Source organism: Mauremys mutica, chromosome 2 (genome assembly GCF_020497125.1).
Source record: "Mauremys mutica isolate MM-2020 ecotype Southern chromosome 2, ASM2049712v1, whole genome shotgun sequence".
NCBI classification, from domain to species: Eukaryota; Metazoa; Chordata; order Testudines; family Geoemydidae; genus Mauremys; species Mauremys mutica.
Window position 1 is genome coordinate 266,951,538 of NC_059073.1, and position 21,920 is coordinate 266,973,457.

Genomic DNA, 21,920 nt, shown 5'->3' on the forward strand with positions numbered 1-21,920 from the left:
GAGAATGGATCCTGAGAAAGAATAATATAGGCAGTTCTATTCATATGCTCTGGAACCATATGGACAAAGGTATTTCCAAACAGATCTGAATAAGGGGTTTTGGCCTGAATGGCAAGTACCCCCTTGGGTTCAATGGTCCCATTGGCAATCTCCTGCACCTTTTCAAGAGGGCTTTATGTAAGGAAATAGGTCTTCACCAGTTTAGTACTGAGAGGGCATTCAATTGTCGGATCTAGAGGATACAGATCTGACAATGTGGGTAAGTCCTGATTAATCCCCTACAGTAGTAAGGGAGTTGTTATCTGAGGAAGATGAATTATTGCAGTTATCAGAGGCTGATCCAGATTTTGGTGGGATGTCTTCTCCAGCTAAAATGTAAGGGCCTCTTCAGCATCATAGCCATTAGGGAATGTGGTAGCATTCCATGAGTTAGTGGATCACATGACAAAGACATTAAATATTCTCTCTGTTTTTATTAAAGAATTCTCTCATCCTATTTTTGATATTTTGGGGAGAGCTACTAGGCAAAGGGTCATGCTTCCTTTGTTGGAGGGATTGTTACAACAAATGAAGGCAATCTCCCTCATCCCCTCAGCCTTTGTTGAAAAAGGCTGACAAATTATACCAATTCCCTCATGATGAAGGTCTTGCTATGTTTCATACCAGTCCATCTCTTAATTTGTTATTGGTAGAGGCAGTACTTCAAAGATCAAATGGTCCCAGGTTCAATGTACTTCATCTGATGAAGAAGAGAAAAGATTAGAAATATTTGAAAGAAAATTTTTTCTTCACCTACATTAGCCATGCATATATCCAATTATAAGCTGTCACGTCTAGATACCAATATCATTTATGGTGGGAAATGTCATAGTTTCTCAATACTCTACCAGAGGAACACAGAAGGTTAGTGAATGCCCTTTATAGGAAAGGAAATAATGTTGCTGAACAGCAGTTAAGAGTAGCATTTGATTCTTTGGATGCTTCAGCTAGAGCAGTAGCTTTGGCTATTGAATTAGGAAGGCATGCATGGTTGAGATCAGAGGGTCTTCTTCATGAGACAAAGATGAGGATTGAATATGTTCATTTTGTAGGAGATGGTCTGTTTAGTAGGCAGACTGATGAAGTGCTAAAAATGAAAAATGTAAGATCTACAGTTAGATCTTTAGATTTCTTTAATATAGCAAAGGGATCATCTTCAGCTCAGTTGAGGAATCATTTATCCCATGTTCAGATGCAAAAGACAATACCCATCTACAGCTCTTGTGCCACATTTTGACCTCCAGGTTTGTCATTCCTTATATGGGACTGCACCTCAGGTGACTTGAGACATGGCTAAGGTCTGTATAAACCTCAAACAGACACAGCCTTTCCAAACATATCACTGTATTGCTTAGAGTTTTGGGCTCTCTCAGCTAGTGGAAGGACTCATTGAAGGTCTGCATGGGAACACTATTCTCAGATCCCCCACCCTCAAAGATCCTCACAACAGATGCCTCTCTTATGGGATGGGGAGCTCACCTGCATGGGGCACAGCACAGGGCAAATGCTCTGTGCAAGAGACCATGCTCCACATCAACTAATAAAGCTAATAGCAGTTTGATATGCTTGTCAACACTTCCTTCACAACATACAAGGTCACTCCACCAGGGTAATGCTGGACAACCTTGTATTGTATCAACTGACAGGGTGATGCAAGATCCCAGTCCTTATGTGTAGAATCGCTAAAATACTGGAACTGCAGCATTTCCCATCAAATAGACATCTCAGCAATCTACCAGGCCTCCAGAATACAACTGCACTTCCTGAGCAGGAATTTCCATCAGGACCACAAATAGGAGCTCAATGACTCTGTCTCCACAATATCTACCAAACCTGGGGTCTCCCAGAAGCAAACCTCTTTGCAACCCCAATTGACATGAAATATCACTTTTTCTGCTTCAAGGGAGCATATGGGCACAATTCATTGGTCTCATAGTGCTGTGGCCCCATACCTTGCTATATGCTTACTCACCTCTTCCTCTAATTCTCAAGTCCTTGCTCAAACTGCTACAAGAAAGAGCGAGGGTTATTCTCACAGCATCATCCTGACAAGACAATTGTAGTACTTGAACCTCCTTCACCTATCTGTGGTAATGCCTCTCTGCCTTCCTCTCAGGAGGGATTTCCTGTTACAGAACTCAGGGAACCTTGAACCTGATAACATGGTTCCTAGATGGTTCTCGAGCATGGAATAACCTGTTCAGATAGTGTCCAGTCAGTTCTATCTAGCAAGAAATGTACTACTCACAAAAACACTTCCATTCCTGGTGTTCTCTTCGTTCTTCTCAAGCACCAGAAACTCCACTCTCCAAGATCCTACATGCCTGTTGGATTTAAAGACACAGTGTCTATCAATGAGCTTAGAGTACATTTGTCTGCCATTATGACCTTCCACTCATCCATTGAGGGCTTCTCAATTTTTGCACACCCTACTATGACCAGATTTTCTTACACAACTTATTTTCTCCTGTACAGAACCCAATTCCCCAGTGAGACTTAAATTTGGTTATCAATGCCATGAGGAAACCCTTCTTTGAACTGATGGCTCTCTCCTCCACCTCTCCCTCAAAACTCTCTCTTCCTTCTCTCCCTCATTCCTGATAGCCATCACTTCTGCTAAATGAATGGGAGAACTAGGTGCCCTTATGGCAGATCCACTATTCACTACCTTCTACAGAGATAAAGTTACACTACATTCCTATCTTATTTCTTCCTTAAGGTTTCCTCAGAATACCATAGTAATTTGGAAATCTGTCTGCCAGTGTTCTATCCAAAGCCTCATATTTTCAGGAAGGAAACCAGCCTACATACTCTAGATGTCAGGAGTGCTCTCACCTTCTACCATTTGTGGGGAGGCAGGGATCCCCTCTGGACTCCAGTTCAGGTCCTTATACTGTCTTTTTCTCCCTCTCCCCTCCCAAGGGGCACGATTTCAGATTTTGGTAGGGGGTGGCAACTTTAACTGATTCCAGGAGCTACTTAGGTACCTGAAAACTATAGGGTTTTTTTTTGTTTGCAGATAACTTATAAATTAGCTCATAGGAGCGCTGTATCTAATTCCTATATTAAAAAAAGAAATAAATATTGGATCCACTCAGCTCTCATACTAACATTTTCTCACATCTTGTGTCAAGTCACTTAAGGGGCACTAGGTAGTTTTAAATTTTAATGTATATTTTTACTTTATTACTAACTCTTGAATACAACAATTGTAGAAAAATCTAGATTACTTTCTATCACTTTTTTGCAGTTCACCAAGCTTGGAATAGATCATTTGACTTGGGAAATATCCTACGAGGGTAAGGCCCCATGAGTTTATACTGCATTTGCCTGGGGCTCTAAGAGTGTTATCTTACTACAAATAATAGACTAGAAACTGACTTTAAACAGGAGTGAAACTGACACTTTCAAGCCACTTTCACAGTATTGCCAATCCCAAATATTCAAAAATCATGAATCGGGCAAACCAAAAATCATGAGATTGGCTTTAAAACCACGAGATAATGTAAAAATAACAGATTTGCTGTTATTTTTATTTGCCTTCTGCTTTTTGAGCCTTTGGGTGCACTGGGGTTACATTTTGAAGCTTTCTCCATTGCCTCAAGGACTAGAAATTTCATTTTTCTTTAAGAATGAAGGCTGAAATCATCACATATTCACTTGACTCCAGGAGCTTGGACTTTAAGGAAAACAATAGTTATCATGAGACTCATGACAAAATCATGAGAGTTGGCAACACTGCTTTCATTTGTGTTTAAAGGCTAGTTATTTTCCAGAAGGCTCTTAAACACAATACTACAGTGATTGAGTTGCAGTTCTCACAGGAGAATATTTAAAACCAAACACCAAGAAAATTCCACATTTTAAAGTTGAGAAAAAAATGGAGACTTCTGAAGTATATCAGGGCCATTGCAGTCAGGAAAGGAAAATAAACAGGCACAGTAGCTTTGGGCGGATCTTCCACTTGAAAGAAAGTTGGAGGATCAAATCTTCTGGTCCTTAATCTAGTAAAACTTTTATTGCCATCAGCTTCTCCACTCATAGATATTAACATGTACTTAATAACTATACACTTCATACTTAAATATCTAAGCCGTCTTATCCAGGGCTACACATCTTATACATATTGGCTCAGGGACTGCATTTTCTGGCATATTCTGAATAGTGCTGAGCACACAGATGGTGCCCAGTGAATAATACAAATCATGACAATAATCGTCAACTTTATGGACTCTGGGGGTGCAGTTTCTGTTCTTTATTTTGGAATTTGCCTGGATACAGCTGAAACCATGGGTGGTGGGTATTGTATGCAGGGGGAGGCCATGCCTCCCCAAACAGCCTAGCATGGCCCCGCCTACACTCCTCCAGGCCCCCTCCTGCCTGCTGCTCCCTTCTGTGGCCGAAAGGCTGGGGCAGGCCGACTGGGGGCCGCGGTGCACAAGGCCATGCCATGCCACCCATCCTCCGGGCACTGAGACCACGCTGGGGCTGGGGGCGTTCTGGCAGCCCCGTCCAGCACTGGGACCACACTGTGGCCGGAGGCGCTCCAATGGCATCACCCACCCGCTGGGCCACGGTGCTCTGGCCGTGCCACCCGCCCAGTGTTGGGGTTAGGGGCGCGCTGGTCATGCCGCCTGCCCGCTCAGTGCTGGGGCTGGAGCTGTGCAGGGGAGCCAGCAGCCACGGGGGTCTGTGCTCTGAGCTCCAGTGGGGAAGCAGAAGGGGCGGGGCCTCAGGCAGAGAGGGAGGGACCGGCGGCTAGCCTCCCCCAAGGGCATGTCACCTGCCACCTATGGCTGAAACCCTAAGAATTAGAGGCATAAACACATCTGATACTTATATGACACTTTCTGATTCCTTCCTTTTCTCGAACTCAGAACAAAAAATGATTAAACAAAAGTGGTTTTCAGTTAAAATGTAAAATTGCACAGTAGCCATTGCTCTACAAACTAGCATGGGGCAGAACATGCCACCTCTTGGGATTTAAGTGATCCCTTCTCATCTGACTCTCATTCTCCATCCTTCCTGACTTCGGTGCTGCTTTTCATGCTATCAAACATGATATCCATCTCAACCTCCTGGGACCGTTTGCTGGTGTCTCAGAGAACTGGTCACCTTGGTTTTGCTCCCATCTATCAGAGTCCTCTTTTTTTACAGCATGCAGCAAAGAGATATTAGCTGCGCAGACCAGCCTATTAGACTGTCAGTAATATTTAACTCAGATGCATCTACATATGGATGGGGAAGTCCATTCAAACAGCAATTTGTTAGTTGGAGCTCGTTGATCCTGTAGACGTGCGGACTCATCCCTGTGGCGCCTCTTGCTGGTCTCCCAGGGAATTAGCTCTTTTTCCAGCTCTGGATCACCTTCTGCAGGCCAGTGATCCGCCTGTCCTGTGGCCCTGTGTCCCTCCCAGGATCCCGGTGCCCCATTTACCTGGGGTGCTGCCTCCTGGCACTAACCTCTCAGTCTTAGGGTCTCCCCTCCCCAGGGAACCCCCACCCACTATTCCCACCTTGCCTCAGTATAAGGCTACTGCCAGTCATCTTCTAGCCCCCACACCCTGGGGCAGACTGCAGTATCAGCCTACTCATCACTGGCAAGGTTGGGTTTGGACCTGCTGCCTTTGCCTACCCTGGGCTGCCCTCTGCAACCCCCAGTACCCCTTGGCCTTCTGCTAGGCCACAACCTGGTGCTTTCCAGGCTGGAGCTCCCCAGCTCCTCAGCCTGTCCCCAGCCCTGCTCCACTCAGGTACTCTGTCTCTAGCTCCCTGCAGCCAGGCCCTTCTCGCTCTGAATGCAGAGAGAGACTTCTTGGGCTTCTGGCTCCCAGCCTTTTATAGGGGCCAGTTGGGCCTGACTGGGGCATGGCCACAGTTGAACCTACTTTCCCCAATCAGCCCAGGCTTCTTGCCCCAGCCACAGCCCTCCCCTGGACTGTTTTAAGCCCTTCAGGGCAGGAGCAGGGGACCATCCTGCTACAGATCCCCAGAAGAAAAGAATCTACATATCAATATCTTAAAGTTGAGAGCTGTCTGGTTGGCTCTAAAGTCATTTCTGCCTCATGTCAAACACAAGGTAGTTCAAGTAGTGACAGACAATATGACAGCATTGTATTATCTGGACAAACAAGGCAGGGCTCATTTCTTTCAATTATGCATAGAGGCAAAGCATCTTTGAGAGTGATGTATAGAAAAGAATGTTCACCCAATAGCAATTCATGTATTAGGGGCAGGGCCGGCTCCAGGCACCAGCTTATCAAGCAGGTACTTGGGGCATCAACTCTGGAGTGGGGCGACACTTTCAGGTATTCAGCGGCAATTCGGCGGAGGGTGCCTCACTCCCGCTGGGAGCGAAGGACCTCCCGCTGAATTGCCACAGATCGTGATCGTGGCTTTTTTTTTTTGGCTGCTTGGGGTGGCAAAACCCCTGGAGCCGGCCCTGATTAGGGGAACAAAACACCCTTGCAGATCATCTGAGCAGATTGATCTCTCAAATGCACGAGTGGTCTTTGAAAGATGAAGTAGTAGCACATCTCTTCAGGTCATGGGGGAATCTGGTAATAGATCTCTTTGCATCCAGCAACAACAGGAAATGTCAAGAAGTTTGTTCAAGGGCTGGGAGAGACTGGATCCAATATCAAATGCATTTCTAATATATTAGGGTCAGGGCTTAATGTTGCATTTCCTCTCATTCAGATAAACAAAATGAAAAACAAGACAAAGCTAGGGTAATTTTAATAGCATCAACGTGGGCCAGACACCAATGTACCCAGACTTACTATACCTGTCCATGGGGTTAATTGAGCCTCTACCATTAGTACTGGACTTGTTGCAATGACAAAGGATGGTTTATCAACCATATTTTTGATCTTTTCATCTAATGGTATGGGGAGTCAGACTCTGGGATTGTTAGAAAAGTATTGTTCACCAGAGGTACAAAATGTAACAATGAATTCCAGGGAAGAGTTCACATGAAATTGTTATAGTCATAAATGGAAAAGATTTTCATTGTGGATTTCTATGTATGTTATAGATCCCTGTTCAGCACCAATTAGTTATATATTAGAATCTTAACAAAGCAGCCCTGTCACTATGTTCAGTGAAGGTTCATCTCTTTGCTATAGCAGCATACCATGTATCATGTTTATTAATTATATAGTTAAAAAACTCTTAAAAGGCCTTAATAACTTATATCCTCCAATAAAGAAACTCTATGCCATCTTAGGATTTACATTTAGTGCTCTTACAATTGATGAAATTTCCCTTTGAACCTTTGGGAGACTGGACTTTGTTCCATTTGCCTATTAAGACAGCATTTTTGATAGCTATGACTTCTGCAAGGCATATAAGTGCCTTAATGGCTGACTCGCCATTCACTGTTTCTCATAAAGACAAAGTAATTCTTCGCACACATCCTCAGTTTTTACTAAAAGTGGACTCAAATTTTCATATAAACAGGTCTATAATTTTACTGGTTTACTTTCCTATCCTAACCACGAGGCTTGGGAAAGCTAAATTACATATACTGGATGTTAGAAGGACCTTAGATTTTTATGTAGACAGGACTAAGCAATTTAGACAATCTTCATAATTGTTTATTGCTTATGAAAGGAAGAACAAGAGAAAAGCTGTTTCTGTGTAAACACTATCAAAATGGGTTAGATTATGTATTAATGAAGCATGTAAATTGATGGGTTGTCCCTTCCCCAGGGAATTAGGACATTCTACTAGATCAAAGGCAGCCTCTGTGGCTTTTTGTAGACATATTCCTCTAATAGAGATATGTAGAGCAGCAATGTGGAGTTCTGTTCGCATCCTTAGGAAACACTATTCCTTAGATTTAGATCTGTTGCAAAATCTGGCAAAACAATTATGCAGTCCTTATTCAATTAGGACTCTGTGGTCTCACCTTTCTGGATCAGAATATTGATTATTAATCTATTTCATGAGTGGGAATATGCAGAGGACACTCAAAGAAGAAATGAAGGTTATTTATCTGTAACTGAGATTCTTCGAGATGGCCTCTGCATAATCACACTCCCTGCCTGCGTTTCCCCACTACCTTGGAGTTCTGCTTACCAAAAGGCTTGGGGTTGCACAAGAAGAAACTGAGTTGACTTTGAGGCATGCCCCCTTTATATCCTTGCTCTTCTTGGAGCATTTGACATTCATTGAAGGGAGGGGTGAAGGATATGTGTGAGCGTACCAATGGCTACTGAGAGCTAGAGTTATGTCATTCAGGCTGCAGCAGTTGGAGTATCAGAGCACAGTGCACATAAAATATAGTAGTATGGAGAAGATACATAAGAAGAAGAGAATGAAAGAAAAAAGATGGCAGGGAACAAGATAGCTATACACACAAAAAAGAGATTATACAAAAGAGAGGAAGGGATGACTCAGTAAACACAAAGGAAAACAATGTAAAAGAAATTATGGGGAAGGGTACACTATTGCTTTAGAAGGTGAGATAGCATGCAGGAGAAACAAAGGTAGGGGGCATGGAAGAAATGGCAGAAAAGTACAGTCTTAAAGGAAGAAAGAGAAAAGGCAAAAAAGATTGAGTGAAAAGGTAAAGAGCATGAATATAGGAGAGAAGAAGTGCCAGGTTAATTAGCCAAAAATGTGAAAACGGGAAGCAAAGCTCTTTGGGGCAAGGACCATCTTTTTTTTTCTGTGTGTAAAGTGCCTAGCACAATAGGGTCCTTTTCCATTACTAGGGCTTCTAGGCACTATGGCAGTAATAAAATAATAACAACAATAATAAAACAACATAGGAACATAAGAATTGCCATACTAGATCAAACCTGAGGTCGATCTAGTCAAGTATCCTGTCTCTCACAGTGATTGGCATCAGACATGTCAGATGAAGTTGTATGAAATCTGCAGTAACCAATGTGGGCTAATTTGACCCCCACAATAAGTCTCATTCTGATATCTAGTAGTTAGAGATTGGCATACGGCCTGAAGGATAAGGTTTAATATACCTTCCACAAAATTTTTGTTAGTAATTATTAGGGCTGTCAAACTATTAAAAAATAATTGCAATTAATTGTGAGATTAAAAAAAAAGTTGTGATTAATTGCATTTTTAATTGCACTGTTAAACAATAATAGAATACCAATTTAAATTCAGTATGGAAGCATGTCCCCTGGAATGGTGGTCAAAGCATGAAGGGGCATATAAATGTTTAGCATATGTGGAATGAAAATACTTTGCAATGCCAGCTACAACAGTACCATGTGAATGCCTGTTCTCACTTTCAGGTGACATTATAAATAACAAGTGGGCAGCATTATCTCCTATAAATGTAAACAAATGTGTTTGTCTTAGTGATTGGCTGAACAAGAAGTAGGACTGAGTGAACTTGTAGGCTTTAAAGTTTTACGTTGTTTTGTTTTTGAGTGCAGTTATATAAAAACAATAATTCTATATTTGTAAGTTGCACTTTCACGATAAAGAGATTGCACTATAGTATTTGTCTGAAATGAATTGAAAAATACTATTTCTTTTGTTTATTTTTACAGCACAAATATTTTTTATTAAAAAATAATATAAAGTGAGTACTGTACACTTTGTATTCTGTGTTGTTATTGAAATCAATATATTTGAACATGTAGAAAAACATCCAAAAGTATTTCTAATACATTTAAATTGGTATTCTATTATTGTTTAACTGTGCAATTAAAATATGATAAATTGCTACTATTTTTTAATCTAGTTAATTTGGTTTGCATTAATCGCTTGCATTAACTGTGATGAATTGACAGCCCTAGTAATTATGGTACCCTAGGTAAAAGACAAGCTAGCCCTGATCTAACCTCAACTACTGTTCCTAGTTTAGAGAAACCCCTAGAGAAGTTGCGCCTAAAGAAATGGCAAGATATAGACAGAGCTTGGACTTGTGAGTCTAAAGAGAGGTCCGAGTTAAAGACGATGCTCTGGTTATGAATCTGAGTTACATGGAGGTTGGTAGCATTGTGCGCAGTGAATGACAAAGTAGGAAGGGGTGAGTAATTGGTGGAAGAATAAATATTAAGTGATCAGTTTTGGCTATGGTTGTCTTAAACTGATGGCTGGATATGCACAAGGAGATGTTAGAAAGATAGTCCAAGATTTTAATTTGACTGAATGGAGACTTGCCCAGAAAGGAGAAGTAGATCTGGGTAAAGACGACAGCTGAAGCTCTGTTTTCTAATAAGATTGCCTTGACATAAAGTGTAGAGGGAGTAGAGAAAGGAGCCAAGACCAAAGAGCACTGTGGAACCAGTATTGAAAGTTGAGGAGGGTCTGCTGAATAAAATGCTGAAGAAATGATTAGAGAGGTAGGAGAAGAACAATGAAAGGAGAATCATGAAAGCTGAGCTAAGACAAGATTACAAGAAGGAAAATATTGCTAGTGGTGTCAAAGGTACCTGAGGGGTCAGAATATGAAGACATAGTATTTGTCTTAATATTGGTGAGAGCTATTTCACTGGAATGTAAAAGGTGGAAGCCATATTGGAGTAGAACTAGGGAGATACTGGACCAAAGGATCTCCATATAGTGGTTATACGCTGTGGTTGCCGAGCAGTGAGTATATTTAACCTAGAAAGAACTGCACAGAAGTGGTCACACATATTTCCATTAACCTAAAGAACAAACTTCACTAAGATGTTAAAAAAGAAATTGATTGTTGATATATAATTGAACTATCATTTCATATTATTTGCTATTCTCTTTTTATTGATAGACTATAATTTTGGAGAATATTTTACCCAGTGAAAAAAGTCTTCCAAGGATTTACAAAGAGGCAGTAGATCTTAAAGGTAAACATTTTTTTCTCTTTTCCAAGAGATGGAGAATGTTTGATAATTGGAGCCATCATGCCAAAATACATTATGGAATGTGGTGTAACACATTTCACATGCATAAGTGACTGATCTTTTATTAAGTGTATTCTGCTATACTTATTATAAACTGAGGAAAAATTCTTAAAGCAATCAATTTATTTGTTAGCCAAATTGTATTTTGTGAATGTTTATGAAAGGCATTCATTTATAATGATATTCTGGAAAAGCTATTTTCCTTTGGGAGCTTTACACCCTCAAAAAAGATGGTTCATGATATAAATTTTTATTAAAGCTAGCGTGCACTGCTTTTAAAAATAGATTATATTGCATTGTCTTAAATAATCTCTCATGTAGATAAGAGATGAGCTATCAGACAAAAGAAGGCTTTCATTTGCAAAGCTGCCATCAAACAAGCACAAACTCTTACAACAATTCAATTAGAACCAAGAAAACCATTGATAAGTGAAGAATTAGTAACATATTGTTTGAAAATTATTACTTTCATAGAGTCTTCAGGGATTTTTATGGTTTATTTGCTATGCAATGTAATCATTCTTCAGTAAACAAAATGACATTTTCTTAAATGACATCTTAACTCCACATCACCTAGATTATCAAAAGAACTGAAGACACCCTTCACCCCTCCAGGGACACTATTAGGATTGCTGGAACTCTTACCAAAAATCAGTATGGAACATTCACTCACATGGCTTGTGCACCAAAAAGTGTATCTCCTTGCTGAAAAGTGTAGCAACATAAACAAAACCTTAGACTTCTCTATGTAAATTAAAACCTCATGCTTGGTATATAATTTAAAATAAAAACAATTAAAAAACCTATAGTTTTATGAATGGTACCTGTGGTGGAGTGGTGCCCCACGCCCTGAGGAAAAGGGCTGAACCAGGCCAGAGAGGCTCTGCGGACCAGCAGCCAATCAGTGAAGGCCTGGGGAGAGCCAATCAGGGCAGGAGAAGAGGCAGCCAATCAGGACCAGGCTAGGTCCTATATAAAGGCTGCCTAGCTGGGGAGACGGGCTTGCCTGCTGGAAAGTGTACCTGAGGTGGAGCAAGGCTGAGGAAAGGCGAGAAGAGCTGGGGAGCTCCTGCCTGGCTGGGGAGCTTCCCCAGGCTGCCGGCCTTGTGGAAGGCCAAATATGTACTGGGGTTGCAGGGGGCAGCCCAAAGGTAGGCGGTGGCAGCAGGTCCAAGCCCCCCTTGCCTGTGCTGACTGGCTTGTACACTTCAGTCTGCCACAGTGAACGAGGGCTAGATGGTGACTGGCAGTAGCCTTATACTGAGGGAAAGACTGCTGTTAACAACAACAACCCCCTCACCCCTGGAAGGGGGTGAGACTAGACTAGTGGGCACTGCCAGAGGGCAGTGTCCTGAAGTGGACGAAGACTGTCCTGAAGAGGGTGCCGCCGAGCAGGCAGCATGGCAGGTCCCAGGGCAGCAGCACAGATGATGGGACAGACACCATGCACTGAGGGTACTCCGCAGCAGTTGAGAGCTAATTCCCGGAGTGACCAGTCGGAGGTGCTAACGGTGGCGAGTTGAACCCCGTCACAGTACCCTAGAAAAAACAATGTGATTTACTACATTTAATTGAGATCAAATTAATACCCCACAGAACAGCATTGGTTTTAGAAAAATATGAGTATTTCAGTGACTCACCAAGAACACAGAGGCCTCCAAATACTTGGAGGAGAAATGAACCAAACTATTTGAAGAATGTGTGTGTGACCTTTGTACAGGAAGCAACATCGGTCCATGGATAAGGCAATGCATTAAGACTCAGGTGATGTGGATTCTAGTCCCCGTTCTGTCACTCATTCACTGTTTGATCCTTTGCAAGTCAATTCACTTCTTTGTACTTAAGTTTCCACTTCTGTAAAATAGAGATAATACTTAATATACTTCGTAAATCTCTTTTTAGATCCATGGATAAAAGGCACTATATAAGAGCTAATTTTTAGTATTAGTATTATTATCATTATTATTTATCTCTGACTGCTAGAGGTTTGAAAAAGCTTGCAATATATTTGCATATGCTCTGGCTTGCTTCTACACATACTACCATATGTGTAGTAGTGCAGTGCTATGTATCAAATCTTCCCCAATACATTATACCTAGTATTTATCTCTTCAATGTGTATTTTTTACCAGCAAACCCAAAATGTTACTATAAACACTTTTTCTCAAGATCTATATTCATATACTCATCTTATTTTTGCAGTGCAATTTTGCAGATCTTAGCCTTTTCTATACCTTTGAACTTTTTGCCCACATGAATTCCACTAGCAATTATCTACCCCCAATATTTACTGGAAAGAATGCTTTCAACACAATAAATAGAGTAACTGGTGCCTTGTAAAGAGATAAATCAATGTCTTGGTCATATGCAGTTGTGGCAAATTACCCCTTTGCTTATGCTGATCAGAGAGTCAGTAAACTGACAAGTCCATTTTAGCCATGTCCCTTTACCCATATACTCCCTCTGTGCTGGTAAAGAGGCTTTTGTGGTAGTACAGCATTATTGTCACAGAGATGGGACTTGGAGGTGAAATGACTCTTGCAGCATTATGCAACAAACATATTGTCTCATTACTTACTCATATGTAAACCTGGCATATTATATTGGTAAATGGGAATGTTATCTTAATTCTTAAGAGAGGACAGGGAGAATCAAGACTCTATGTATAATGGGAGGGATCCCTGTCAAACATTTCAAAACTTTTACTTTTCAAGATAAATTCAAAACATTGTTAAATGGGTGTTATTTTTACAGATGACCATAATGGTTTAATTGGAGTGGTTGTTTATTTACATAAAGATCTTTAAATTTTCCTTTACATATTCAAAACACAATGCTAGTGATACGTGGTCACAATAACATTTAATGATATGATGACATACTGTTTCTTGAATAATATTGTACTATAGGGTTTTTTTTTACAGGATAACTTACAAGTAAAAGATTCAAAAAAGAGTCATTGTGCATTCAACCTTAACTTCTGTATTTCCGGAATTTTGAATGTTTAAATGAGCAAACGTAACATACATTAATTTTAAGCTTTCATGTAGACTAAAATATTCAAACTTGGTGCCTGATTTTCAGATGTGCTGAGTACTCATAGGTCCGGCTGAGATAATTGTAAACTGGATGCTCAGTACTTCTGCATATCAAGCCTTTTATGACTAAAGGTAGGCTCTTAAATCTACTTTTTTTTTCTTGTTTTGCTTTCTGAGGTGTTGACCACCCACAGCTCAGAGGTTAATTTAATTTCTGAGCCTAAATTTAAGTATATACATTTGAAAATATTTACCTCTAATTTCTTAGTATTTTTTTAAATAAATAAAAAAGCAAGAAAAAATTCTCGGTTTTGTAGTTAACAGTCCCAAGTCAGCAAAGGCTAATTGGTGTCTGTGTCATTAATAAACTGCGTATGTACAATCTTAACAAGCACTATTTGACTAAAGGTTGACTAACAAATTATGAATGTAGTGCATTATCATTATCAATTTAAATTTGTTATATTTTTAAAACCATTGTATTAATTTTCCTCAGTTATAGCTTGAGTTTTATTGAGATATACAAAACATACCAAGTTTGAAAAAAATTGGTTTGATTTTACAGTTATGAACGTTTAATTTCAGCAAGTTTATGAAAAAAATTCCTATCTATTAACTAGCCACAAATATATATACAGTACATCTTTCTTTATGAGACACATGCTGGCCTCATTGTGTCTCGCAGTGAAGGATCAGCTGGAGCTCCTCAGCCTAACCTAGCTCTGTTGTCATGAACACTTGAAATCCTCTGCTAGGAAGGGAGAGTACATATAATATTTTGGGATTACAGGGTGGTGGCAACATTGCAGCTAGACCACATGCTAGGGGCCTTTGGAGATGACATCAGGGAGGTCTTATGAGTGTGTAGAATGTCCATTTAGGTTGGTTTCCCTGTCTGATGTTGGAGATCCTTAAAGGAGCACAATAATCAAAACAGCAGATGGCAGACTAAGGGCTATGTAACACACTTCAGTGTGTAAATGAAAGCTAAGAAACTGCAAAAACTGATGGGACTACAAGAGAACTACATCTGCACTATATCACAGGGAAATAGCTTAGTAAAACGTATTTCTGTTTGTTACCATGGTATCTAGGTGCTTTTAGGCATATTAGCTGTGTATAAAATATATAAGTACACTGTGGAAATATATTAGGCTAATGTGACAATGGGAAGGTAAGTTTTATGAAGGCCATAAGTATAACTGGGTTTAAAAAACAATTAGATAAACTCCTGAAGGATTGGTCCATCAATGGCTATTAGCCAAGATGGTCAGAGATACAACCCCATGATCTGGGTGTCCCTAGCCTCTGATTGCCAAAATCTAAGGATGGACGACAGGGGATTAATCACTTGATGACTGCCTGTTCTGTTCATTCCTCTGAAGCACCTGGCATTGGCCACTGTTGGGAGACAGGATATTGAGCTTGATGGACCATTGTTCTGACTCAGTATAGCCATTTTTATATGCTTTTTAACTGGTCTTGATGGACAGTTCTTTTAGCTTCCTTGTTTCCTGGTAGATGGGGACATAACAATATTAGAATTTTTAGATGTGGGAGAGAATGAACAGATAATTTCTTCTGTTTGAGACTGAAGAGTTATTAGAAAAAAAAGACTTCACTTTGCAGGTCATGTGGCAGATCTGAAAGATATGTACCAAGCAGAAACTTTTGCAGCACTCTTACTAGAACACATCAGAACCCTTGGTAAATGCAAATGTAATAGTGAAAGAATATATTCATCAAAAAAAATTGTGAGTTAATTGAAACTTTGTATTATAAAAACAGAATACAATTTCTGATCACCAAAAGTCTGACAAAACTTTCCTAATTCATCTGTACATGTGCTTTTTAATTTTTTTTGCTGTATTAAAAATGCAACTTATCCTGCAAAGAGTGGTCAATGAAAAAAAACCTATTTCTCTCTGAGGGTTTAAAAAATCCTGCCTCACACAGATATGTAAGGTTCCCTGCCCTATTACATGATAGTCTCATTTAAGGTTCCTGTCTGCCTAGACCCAAGCCTAATCAGTACCTAAGGATTTTGCTCAAACTTTAAAAAAAAAAATCATCTTTGAGCAGAGATCAAATTTCAGGCCTAGTGATGAGTGGTTTGGAAAGTTGTAAGTTTGTGAAAACAAGGTCTATCATGGAAATGATTTTAACCATAATACACCACTCAATACTAATTAGTGAAAAATATTTAGATGAGCTGTTGCATAGTTTCTGAGAGAAAAACCATCATTAGTTACATGTGATCAGTTGTCACTTCTGATTAGAGGCAACTATCATTATGCTAGATACATATTCTCAATGTGCAAATATGGTTTATATAAAGAAATATTATTTAACTATACATCAGCAGATAAACATTTGAGATTAGAAATTTAATGAGTAAAATATATGATTATTCTGTTACCTGGATCCTACCTTAAAATTTGTGCATGTTTCCATAAGGTTATGACAAACAGAATTTGCAACAAGTTACTTTCTCCTTCTTTTGCATTTCCCAATGAAATAGAAGATTTATCAGACACAGAAAGACTTCTGTTAACAAATCAGTTGAAAAATCTGAATGAGATTCAACAAGCACAGACTCTTATTCTGGTAGAAGCAGGACAAAATGTTGGTAAGTGGAAGTTAATAATTTAGAGTTCTAGTAAGCAATTATGAGTTCTCTGAAGACTTTGGTGTCTTGCCCTAAGTGAAGCTAAAATTATATATCTTTCTTTCCCACAAAACTTGAACTCCTGCCACTGACTACCTTATAATACCCCAGAGTGCAGAAGATGCAGAAACTGCTCTACTGTTGAAGATGACTCATAAAAATTACAGACTAATGATTGAATTTAGGATACTCTAAAGCAAAATTTGAAATCTTGAGGAAAGGCCCCCAGAATTAGTTTGTCTAAGATAAAATTCTACATGATTGCCTACCATAGAAACTATGAACTTCCTTCCTTTTTATGTATATATCGTGCCAAAGGGGTCTAAGTTCTTCACAGTATGGGGTCCCTGTTACAAATGTACTTTCCAAAATGGAAATAGGCCAAAACCAAGTGCACCCAGATTGGAATAAACAGAGTCTTCTACTATTGAGCTAATAATAGTGTAGTGTAATAAGATAAGATTGTTCCAGAGGTTGAAGATGATTCTTTCAACCTCCTTCCTATCGGGATTCCTTTAACAAGTAAGTCTAGGCGCTAGATCATATTGTAGTCAAACTATGTGCCTTTATCATTCAAGTTCACCTTGTACCGCATAATGATTTAAACATCAGGTTTGAAATATTTAGATTACAGATTCAAATGGCAGTAACGTAGACTCATCCCTTCATCTCTCTGAAGTTTGGATAAATTGAATTTTCATTGAGTTTACTGTGTGTACGTCTTCTACATAAGAATTTTTTAAAATAAAATGAGGTCCTGTATGCTTTGTGTAGCTATTAATGGTCTCATAGCACTTATCATAATACAACTGAACACTCATAATCAAAATTGACTAGGAGTGAACAGCCTTTTATCGCCATTAACATGCATTATCAATTTAAGAGAAGACATAATTTTTAATAGTAGACACAGACACCAATATGTGATTGAATAGGACCTTGGAGACAGAAATGAGCTTGGACGATGGGGTGACTTTATTAGCCACTGACCTTCACTAAAGCAGCATGGACTAAAGAATAGTGGTCACTATCAGATGATGCCATGAAGTCTGAAGATTGTTATTATTTGTATTATGTTATTCCCCAAATGTCCTGTCACAGGCAGGGCCGGCTCCAGGCACCAGCCGACCAAGAACATGCTTGGGGCTGCGCCTTCTAAGGGGCGGCCAATCTTGGGGTGGGGAGGCAGCACTCCATTTTTTTTGTTTTGTTTTGGCGGGGCTGTGCTCAGGGTTTTTTCTTGGTTCGGCGGGCGGCACTCAGGAGTTTTTGTTTCGGTGGGGCGGCGCTGGGGGGTGGGTTGTTTCGGCGGGGCGGCGCTCAGGGATTATTGTTTTTGTTTCGGCAGGGTGGCACTCGGGGGGGTTGTTTTGGCGGGGCGGCACTGGGGGGTGGGTTGTTTCGGCGGGGCGGCGCTGGGTTGTTTTTTTTTTTGCTTGGGACCGCAAAAAAGTTAGAGCTGGCCCTGGTCACAGGGTGACAGGGCCAGCTACAGCTGTGCCATAATTAACTAGATGCTTCCCAGCCTGAGGGGATGGGACTAAGGAGGGTCAGATGAAAGCATAATGGTCACATGGGCCTTATAAAAGGCTTGAGTGAGCTCAGTCTGTGACTGGAATCACAGGGAGTGGGCAGGCTCCTGTGGAAGGCCAGAGGCTCCAGTGAAATCAGCCTGGGAGCCCAGTGCTCTATACCAGAGCAGGGGAGGAGACAAGGAATAGAGCCTAGTAGGAGCTGAGAATGGCATTCCAGGGAAACTCCCTGGGGGGGTTGAGTGCTCTATGCCAGAGTCAGAAATATTCTAAAAGGTAGCCTAAAAAGGGGCTAGGAACAGGTGCTAGAGGATAGGCTGAAGAGAATCCCTAAAGGGCTAGAGAACCTTTTAATTTGTTAGGACTTGGGCTTTTGCTACCCGGCAAGGGGTTAAGTTTGTTTGTGAGTTGGCAGGAAGGATAGGCCACTCTTCAGTACAGACCAGTGTGTGGAGAGCTCAGGAGACTCATCTCTGGGAAGGGAACTGGGGAAGGAATCACCAGTAGTGCCACACTCAGCTAGCAAGAGTACTTGGGGTCAGCCATGCCCTCTGTCAGGTCACAATCAGACTGGAGCCCCTTTGTACTGGATGTTGTACAACAAACCCTTAATTAAAAGGAGTCCCTTCCTAAAGAGCTAATAGTCCAAGGTCCAGATTCAGCAAAGTATGTAAGTATGTGCTACGCATATGAATATTCCTGTTGAAGTATTTGTGGCTATTTGTGCTTAAAGTTAAGCACATGCTCAAGTGCTTTGCTGTATCAGTGCCTAAAGTAAACTGGCATAACAAAGGAAGAGTTTGGGGTAGGCAGAATGAAAGTAACATTGACAGGCAAAAGGGGCCATACAGAATTACTAATGCAAAATTTGAATTTGAGTCTCTCATATTTTTAAAGAGACAAATAACTAAGATGTTAATGATGTCAGTAATCCTTTCTGGCCATCTGTCTGGCCATTATCAGAACTTAGACAAGACCATAGTTTCAATTTCATAGCATTTAAGGCCATCAGATCCATCCAGTCTGACCTCCTGACCACACTTAGACTAGTGGGCCAGAGGCAAAAAGTTGACATGCTGATCCATTTCTGAAAGATCTCTTCCTGACTTGTCTTCTAATATTGGTCACATAGAAATTGTAGAACCCAAGTTCGTGAAATGGATTCAGCCTTTGGTTTGCCAAACACTCAAGTCACAGCATTGCTGAGCTAGTGCTGGTCAAAAAATTTTGCATTGGAGTGATCTTCTGACAAAAAATGCCCTTTCCACAAAACCAAAATTTTCCACAAGAAAATTTCAGCTTTGCTGACAAATTTCAATTTTCAATCCAGGAAAATTGAAACAACAGTTTGCTGGCTGCCCATCTGGAAGGCGTTTGTCAATCTGTTTGCCTGTCCTTTAGCTGTGCGGATGGACATGTCTAGATCTATTTCACATCTGACATTGACAAGAGCCTTCCAGGTGGGCAACCTGGAAGCCTAAAAATTCAGTTTCAGTTCTCCCCAAATTAATTTTTTATGTAAATAACTCTCCATGAATATTTTTGCATTTTCGGTATTTTGCCCCAAACTTTTTGCAGAAAGGGATTCCCTTTTCTTGGCCAGCTCTATGATCAACCTTTCTAATCATCTCACAGTAGCCATTGAAGGTGCACAGCTGCCATAGCCGTGTGCCAGAATACGTACCACCATGGCAGGCTGTAAAGACCCTCCCTTACCAAAGAAAGCATCCCCCAAAGATGAGTAGAAAATAAATTGGGAATTTAAAAAATATTGCCAGAACTGCAGACTAGTTCTCTCCTGCCATCCATCATACAGGAAAGTAGGGATCCAAATAAACTCAGTCAGTACCAATGAAGCTGGGTGAATTAGTTTACACTAAGCTAGTACATTTTAAGAGAAAAATTAGGGAAAACCCAAGAAATAAAACCTCTTCCCTCTGTTGCACCCTCCTATTCCTATGCTACTCTGTAGCCCCCAGTATAATTTAGATAGCTCTGAAAGCCTGTCTGAGTTACCTTTCTATGTGCCCTAGCTTTCCTTGGGCCACAGCACTGCTGGGAATCTCTACAGGTCTGTGTACTGCATCTCCATTTATGACATGCCTCTCCTGCCCTCACCCTCACCCCTGGCATGCCCGTACACTGGGCTTGCAATGGGGTCTTCCCCAGTTTCTGAACCAGGGGACTCTTCCTCTGGCCAGATATGCAGAGCTCCTTTTTACCACTCTGTCCTTTTTATCCAGCCGGTGTAAAGGGGCTGAGTTGGGGTGAGGAGCTCACTTAAGATCTCTTACTCTTACAGGTTTAATTGGGAAAAAAAGGTTGTGGCATTCTTCCATGCTCTGCCCACAAAATAAATACTTACTACTTGAGATGCCATAATGGAAGCCACTCTCAGTGTATTGTGCAGATGGTCAAAACAATCATGTATGCTGTTTGGGCTCCATGAGCTTTGCCCCCCACCATGGGATCTGAATATACCTCTGGGTTGTGATGAGCTCCTTGGGCTTATCTCCTCCTCTTTGGAGTTTAAGTATGCCTTCCTCTTCAAGTGCTGATATATTTAAGGTAGTTATTTTTATTGAAATAAAATTTCAATATTTTCAATATTAAATATCTTGTCTGTCTATTTCTAGCGAAACCTGCTAGAAATTGTTTACATTCTTTCTCTATTGGATGGTATCTCAGAATAATTTTTTGTCTCTATGCAGGGAAGACAATAGATGACCTCTCAGACAATAGAAAAAGTTTGCTTGCAAATATAGCATCAAATACAGAAGTTCTTCAACATATGGTGGCTGTTGAAGCTGGCCAGCCAGGCAGCAGCACTGGTAAATGCATTATTTCTTTCTTTTACTCACTGTAGCACACAAGAAAAGTCACTGCTCTGTGCAGGTCACAATCTGGACACACAAGTAGATGGAGGTTAGGGAAAATTAACTGAAACATCAATAGTTGACTTAATTCACTATAAACATAACAACAGAAATTTGTCTTTAGGAGGAATTTAAATGTGGACAGGTTAGGTGCTTTAAGGTTAAGCTCATGGAAGTCATATCACACAGAGGTGGCCATGTAGAAGAATACAGACTGTATGACAAACTGCAAACAGGTGAGAAAGGCTAGGAGCATTAGTAGAATACAGATTATTAGAAACAGCATGAACTTTAAAGGAATAGAATAAGTAGGGAGGGTCAGAGTTGTGGAGAAGTTTGTGTGGTAACAAGGGGTAAAATTTTGCGAAGTGACTAAGTCACTCAGGATCATAAATCCCATTAAAAGTAGGCTTAGGCTCCTAAATGACCCAGGCACTTTTTAAAATGAAACCCTAAGTCACTTAGGCATTTTTTAAAATTGTACTTGAAGCTTAAATTTGATGTGATAGAAGATAGGAATCAAGTGGAGTAATTCAAATGGGGGAAGAGGACTAGTGGAGGCATCTACATGATCAAATCAATGGGCAAGGAAAATGAATTTAGAAAGTGCATTTTGTATAGACTGAAGGGAGGCATTGTGTGTGTTTGGGTGACGAGAGAGTGGCGAGTGGCAACAGAAATTTGGCTGTGGGTTGGGTAGAAAAGGACAGATCTTGGAGACGTTGCGAAAGAAGAGGATGCAGAATTTGGATATGATCTGGATGTGTGGGGCAAGGTAGAGGGAGGAATAAAAAATAGCCCTGAGATTGCGAGCCTGGGTGACAAGAAGGATTGTGATGTTATCAGTAATGCTAGACAAGTGAGGGTATAGAATGTATGGGAAGTATGTCTATTTTGCCCAA

The 21,920-nt window shown here is 40.6% G+C and overlaps 1 protein-coding gene across 6 annotated transcripts in view; it reads left to right on the forward strand.

The window, feature by feature from the left end:
* The window catches only part of LOC123365213, a 148,038-nt gene that overhangs the window by 22,740 nt on the left and 103,378 nt on the right, over positions 1-21,920 (forward strand). For all 6 annotated transcript variants that reach the window (XM_045007914.1, XM_045007918.1, XM_045007913.1 and 3 more), the window contains 3 exons: positions 10,772-10,847; positions 16,464-16,571; positions 20,854-20,973. In XM_045007914.1, coding sequence (XP_044863849.1) covers positions 10,772-10,847; positions 16,464-16,571; positions 20,854-20,973 — 304 coding nt within the window. The remainder of the gene's footprint in view (positions 1-10,771; positions 10,848-16,463; positions 16,572-20,853; positions 20,974-21,920) is intronic.